Below are 7,191 nucleotides of genomic sequence, written 5' to 3' on the forward strand. Positions count from 1 at the left end.
AGCACGGGTTGATGTTAACATTAATATAATATGTGTGGAAGAATTTCATATTGAAAAACAAGGGTCGTTAGTCGTTGGAGGGTCTCATGTCTCGGAATGAGCGGTACGCGAGCGTAAGCGTACGGTTGAACACGCGTTCGACAATATGGCCTATATGAGGGGATATGACATAACAATACTCTATTCAGTTTATTTAATTTGATCATTCATCAAGGTTGATACTAAATGCATCATTGTTTGAGTCAATGGTTGTTGTGAAAGGAGAAAAGAAAATAAAATCCACTTTTAAATGCTTATACGTACCTAACTAATAATCTGTTTATCAATTCATTTAAATACTCAAGAGCAGGTTTTTATATTTACAAATATTTGGGTAGGTGATTTTAATACTAATTTAAATTAATCCACTTATAAAACAAGTTATTGAAGTAAAAATAATTATTAAAGGGGTTTTATGAACTTAAACAAAAAATACGTAAGCCTGGTAAGAAAGGAAAAATACCAAATATGTTTTAGGCTTTAGTTTAAATCTCTAATTATACATTAAAAGTTTAATAACGTAAATTGTGAACATCTTGAATTCTCACCTCATTAAAGACTTCTTTTCATCTATAATAATCATCAAAATTCGAAGCAAAAGCATATTTAATAGTTATGCTTTTTTGGGAATAATGTCATGTGTAAACCTATTTTTGAAAAATTAGGATACCCAAAACCTAAATATCAGAAAGCTTATGTACTGTATCTTCAATATTTTTCACTGCTACGTTCCAGAAACTTAAGTGTGAAATGTTTTTATTTAACAAAATAAAGCCGTTAAAATGTTAGCGAAATTCAGTGAACCGCAATGTAGCCAAAATCACAAATAGTATTCACTATTTCATCACGGGACGTCTTAGAGACTCAGGTAAAAAATAATCCAAACTCTGGCGTGAAAACTTGTGGCTCAGGGTATTGAGACAAAATCAATTGTAAACCTCAGGTATCCACTACCGACATTTTATTATGCGTTCAATTTAAGGCTATTCATCGTCACAAAATACCATTTACAGCGTTTAAACTCATCGTGTGTGCAAACAAATCCAGGAGTCATGGAGTGAGGACTATTTGTTATTCTATCTTAGAAATTATTCAATCTATGGGAAATAGGCTTCTTTTCTTTCTAGTGCGGTTTGGATCTATTTTCAATTTAATATATTTCTCCGCTGTGTTTTTTTTGCACTTTTGTTCGGTTTGCAGTGGTTCACACTCTGACTTTACAAATATCACTGCATGAGATGATCTAAAGAAGCATCTATGTGAAACTGTCACAGGAACAATGAATTACTGTCAAAAAACTAGAACAATTAAAAAGGCACGTTTTCGTAACTACGAGTAACAACATATTTAAACTACACAAAATACAGCATTCGTATTTCCAAGAAGGTAGTGGATTTTCTAGTCGTATGTACTATGTTGGCAGATTTAATTTTTATAGAAGGGACAGTACCTGGATGGGAAAACATTGGAAGCAACAAAAATATATTTTTCGCTTCTATTTTGTTATTAAATAAATAGGAGGTAACCTCAATGTTAAATAAATTGTCCATTTAATATCAAAATATACCGACATAATAGGCAACCCAACTGTTTTATGAGGAATAATAAAAATTAAAAAATATTTCCCGATTTTGCTAAGAACGTAGGTGAAATAATTCAGTCAGATGAATCTCACCCGCGTCAACAAAGGTTTCAGCTCTTTAACTTCGCAAAAATCAATAGATCGAAGAATGAAAAAAATGTGGGTAGTCAATCTTAGGCATAATGGCAAATATTACACAGTGCTAAAAGTGGCTTACACCAGCCAATGACAAGTCTTAAGCCCTGTAATTGCCTTGGCTTCCATAGTTCCTTTCATAAAATGTTTTCCATCAATATAATTGTACCTTGAAATACGGAAGCAATCGATTTTAATATTTTGTTATCATTTAATAGTACCTTCTTATTCCTATTCATTACTAAACTTCTTAATTTAGACATTCAAACGTTTTTCACCATAGTAACTTCTGACCTACTACAGTATGTCTTAGATAATTTATTGTTAAATAGAGTTATCTTTTTTTAAATTTTTATTTTATTTATTGGTGATATCAATAGTATTACATGTAACAAAAATATAACAAATAAAATATACAGAGAATAAAACCAATGACAGATATCCACAGAAATACATTAAAAACACGTACAATACATACTAGTGTGTTTGTGTGAGTGTAAGTAAGTGAGAGGGTGGGTGAGTGGGTGTTAAATTGGAATGAGGGTGGACAAGTGTGTAAATATTGCACAAGTGTCAAGTGTCGAAAATATAAATATATTTAAAATATTAATAATTAGAGATAAAATAAAATAAAATAAAATAAAATGAAATAAAATAAGACTTTATTATTGAAACTAAGTATAAGACAAAAAGGTATGTTTTAAGACGCGCATTTTAAATGTTAATTTTTTACAATTAAATGGATCAATAAAGGGAAAATTCAAATTATATTCACGAGCAAAACGTATTAGTGGAGAGTTCTGGGCATAGTTCGTACGAACTGCTGGCACATAAAATAGAGACCTCGGCGTGTGACGGGTGAGGTAGCCGGGGACATTTAATGATAACTCCGACATAAGAGCCGGACTATCAAGGCGTCCACTAAGTATGTCATGAAGTACCCCCATCTCTAATAGTAGACAGCGATCTTCTGAGGTAAGCAAGTGGTGCTTTTTGCAGGAAGACATATTATTGAGATCGGTATTCCTGCATATCCAGTTAAGATGTCTAAAAAATGTCCATTAAATTTTCTCGAACCATTCTTTATGTGTGACATATTGAGGAGACCAAACAGAAGAGGCACACTCGAGCAAACTGCGAACATAAGCAAAGTAGACCATTTTAATACACGCGATATCTTTAAATACCTGACATGTACGAAGTACAAAACCAAGATTTTTATGTGCACGGGTCAGTATGTCATCGAAGTGATTCTCAAATGTAAGTTTGCTATTAAAAATATCACCTAGATCGCGTACTATATCTATTTTTTTAAAAACGCATTCGCAGTATTCTTGAGATCCAATTTTAAAAATGTATTAACAACACGGTATTAAATTTCAAAAAAAATAATAAAAAACTTCCAATGGATAGTCACTGAGCCGTCAAAAACTGAAGTCAAATAAATCAAAGACAGAAAACTGATAATAAAATACAATACCCCACCCATAAATACGAGAAAAAAAAGAAGGGCTAGTGAAACGATTAGGTCAAGGAACTCGTTTCAAACTGACAACTGGTCGAGAAATCACCCACGTAATTTAACTTTTCAATTTTTATTGGTAGACTAAAGTTTATAGCTTCCTTATCTTTCACCAGTTTCTACCTAACCCAATTTCGACCCCAATAATCACCCCCGGTCATCAAATAACAAGACTTATCCATCAGCCAAAAGATGTGATTTGTTGAAAACAAGCTTTTAATTTATCTCGGCGGAAACAGACATTAAGATGACAATATAAAGTCATCGCAATCAAAAAGATTCTGATTTATCATAAGCTAAAGATCGACAAGTCATAAACTTCACTTTAAATTCCATAACTTTCACATAACAAATTTCAAAGTTGTAAATTCAATATGGGATTGCCCTGAACTATTATCTCTCATCAACTTCAGGGTGCCTGGAAGAATGAGTAGTCAGGTGCCACCGTTTTGTAGCAACAATTCACGGACAGTGTATACTTGTAATGCCGTATTAAATAGACTTCAAGAACTCGGCAATAGTTATTCCCACGTATATATTTAGTGTAGGGTATTTTTCCTACAGATCAAACCTTTTCAACTTTTTCAAAGATGGTGAATGGTATTTATATTTATTTATTCATGCATTTCATAATATATACAGTTTTTTGTTTACTTTGCCCAGCTGTATGAAACAGTACTTTTGATTTTCTTGTTGTGCCTATTACTGTAGAATGTTTTATTATTTAAACTTTCTACTGAGTATGCTGTATAATTTTTAGGTTAATTTTTTTAACATAAATCTTGTATAATTTTTAGGTTCATTTTTTTTTATAAATCTTGGGTATGAGGAAATTTAAGTTTTTTTTAAAAATAAAATATTAAGCCAAATATGTTAGTATTATAAATGTTTATAAAAAGCAGATTTGCCGTTTATGTTAATAAAATAAATAACCATATCAAGATAGGCATTCTGAAATGGTAAAAACAAATACAAACAAAAAAATAATTTGAAATCAAATGAACCACTTTGGATGATTAATAAAAGGTTATATAAAAATAAATATTTACGATTGTATTGGTTGAAGAGCAGGATTAAAATTGTTTTAGGAGTGATTGAAAGTAATAAAGCCACTAACCGATAAAATGAAATTTACAATTAAGTATGTAAAAAATGCATTTTTTTGTTTACTGTTTTTTTATTCTGTGAGTCTCAACTTAAAAAGTATGACATTTTTAAAAGAGTAATTAACATTTGAAAATTCCAATGACCAAGATATTTTTTCTAATTTTATTAAATATTTGATTCATAAAATTGACATTAATATTATTATAATAATGTACAAAGATAATTTAAAAGAATCTTGTAATTCTAACACTTTTCTGTTCCTGTTTTTTTTTTAATTGTTTTCTATTTTTATTTATCTTAAAGAAACAGAATGAGTAGGCTAGGTTTTGAGGAATAAAGAATGAAAAGAAATATATATAAATTTTTATACTTTTTTTATTTATTCATACAAATATGTACATATTTATTAAAAATCACACAAAATTAGTAATTAAATATAAAAGATAATACCTACAGAGTAATTATTTATTTTCAGCGAAAATAAATAAATGAAAAATATTTTATTTTGCTAAAAAATCTCACACATTAAAATTACCAAATCAGTAAGCCTAGTAATAAATTTGATGAAAACAAAATATTAAAAGATATTATGCAATGTGATTTAAAAAAATATATATATCTTACCCTAATTAAAGCCACATATTGTAAGCGTATTGAAGCATTATTTACAGTTCAACTTCTCAACAAAATCTAACACAAAGTACTTTTACTGGGACATTAAAATATTTTCTTATGGTAATTAAAGCTACATTGGCACAATCGGCCTACACATCCAACATAAGAAAAAGTAGAGAACAACTTATATCCTAAATTAAAGCTTTTAATATCACATTTACATATTCGCAATGGAAAGGAAAATAAAATATAACATCATTAAACATTTGAATGCGTTTTATATTGCGATAACGCAAACATCAACAAGAATTAACAATTTATACAGCATTTATCACATATTGAGTAACAAAAAAAACGTGTAATAAATATATTTCTTTTAAATTACAAGTGTTGAAAAAAGTTATCGGAATATTGATTCATTTGTATGTTGAGGTGTATGTTTAAACAATTGTAAAACTGTAAACAATGTTTTAAGTAATTAAAACGGATTTTATAAAAACGTTCAGTTGAAAAAAAAGGTTTTGACTTTAAGATGTGTAAAGTGCGTTCTTAAAATAATAGTGCGTTATTTTAAAGCTTCTACCAAATAATAAACAATGTACAAGTATGTAGAGTGGAATAAGAATGAAGTTCAAAACCATATTAATGAAATGTTTCTTGAATAAAATAATCCCTACAAATGTTAACGTTAATATTTTAAAATTCTAAATACATGTAACGCTAAAACGTAACGCCTCGATCTGATAATTCGATTACTGATAAAATGTAACTAACAAGAAAGATAAATGTAATAACAATAACATAAGTTGAAAATTCATCGAGCATTGTGACGCAACCATCAACTGCTATATCTAATTTTCTAAAATCTGTACAGCGGAAGACTCGGATTAATATTGAACTTATGTCCCAGATATCTTAAATAGATTACATACTTCTAATATTATGAATTAAAACTAAGTTAAAAGATAATGGAAGAGAGTAGATAAAAAAAATAGTAATTAATCATTAAAAGGTACTTAAATATAACTAGTTTAATAAAGCTGTAGACCGTAAAATATTTTAATGAAATACGAGTAGGCATCGTAGTATTCTTAATAACATTTACAATCAAAAGACATAAAACTGGCACTACCCTTGCAAATTTCTCGAATCTCGTTTACAAGATTGTCGTCAACTTCTGAAAGATCTTCAAATAATTCGAACCTTTGCTTCTTCACTGGAAAGTTGACTGGAAAACTGTCAGCTTTAGTTTTCCTGTTGAGTTTAGGAAGAACCGTCGCCGTCGTCACAAGTTGTTCCTTGGAAACCTTCATCCTCTCCTTGGTGAGACGATTTAGTAAACTCGCCCGCGTGTTGGTTATTGGATTCATCATTTCGCCAAATTTCGTCCAATATTTGTTGAGATTTATTTTGACACCAGATGTTATCTTCCGCGAAAGCTTTGGTTTTGACAACTGTAATAAAAAAATAACCTCAATTAGCCTTGTATAATGTTCATAATTAAATCAATGAAAACACACAAAAATAGCAGCTCTTACAAATCCAAACATTTGTTTGAAGTACGAGAAGTCAAAAACAAACAATTTTACATTTATAGTCACATAAGAAAAGAGCTTCTGAATATTAAATGTTGAATTATTTTTATGATTAAAGTTGATAACATTGATAAAAAAACAACGAAAAGCATTGAAAAATATAAATAGTAAAATGTAAACATACCTGATATGGATAAGTTGTCATTGCTGGTAAAGCTGTTATTCCATTGGACTTGATAGGAGACGCCGGTGGCGCAATATTTTCTTTCCCAGAGCACATTTTGGCTTCGAAGTATCAACAAGTGGTCGGTTGGCGTACCGCGCAAACGTCAAACGCGTAAACTGAAAAGATTTGTTTGCCAACACGGAGCACACGACCCGTACGCGTCGAGCCGCCGGACGAAAAGTGAAAAGCTCCGCTCGGCGCCCGCCTATATAACGGCCCGCGCGGGGTACAATAATGGCGGGGTACGTGCAATGGCGGCGCGCGGCTCGTTTCCCGCGCGCGCCCGGAGTGTGCGCGGCTACTCTGCTCTACGACCGGCGACCGCGCTCGCTCCGAGAGCGCGCGTCTAGCGAGAGTCGGGTGGCGGGTAGCGGGTAGCGGGTAGCGAGTAGCGAGCGGCGACTGGCGAGCCGCTCGTAGCGTGTCGACG

General features: G+C 31.4%; 1 protein-coding gene across 1 annotated transcript; it reads right to left on the reverse strand.

Moving 5' to 3' along the window:
• Positions 1 to 5,048: 5,048 nt before the first annotated feature.
• On the reverse strand, positions 5,049 to 6,954 carry LOC148281213 (uncharacterized). The gene is made up of 2 exons (XM_088227060.1): positions 6,720 to 6,954; positions 5,049 to 6,454 (listed from the first exon to the last, which is right to left on the reverse strand). Exons 1-2 carry the CDS (start codon positions 6,813 to 6,815, stop codon positions 6,092 to 6,094), a joined length of 459 nt encoding a protein of 152 aa, XP_088083186.1. The 5' UTR covers positions 6,816 to 6,954; the 3' UTR covers positions 5,049 to 6,091.
• Between the last annotated feature and the right edge of the window lie 237 nt (positions 6,955 to 7,191).

The sequence above is a fragment of the Micrasema longulum genome, unplaced genomic scaffold (genome assembly GCF_059751315.1).
Source record: "Micrasema longulum isolate JH-2025_06_02 unplaced genomic scaffold, ASM5975131v1 h1tg000487l, whole genome shotgun sequence".
Taxonomy (NCBI): Eukaryota; Metazoa; Arthropoda; class Insecta; order Trichoptera; family Brachycentridae; genus Micrasema; species Micrasema longulum.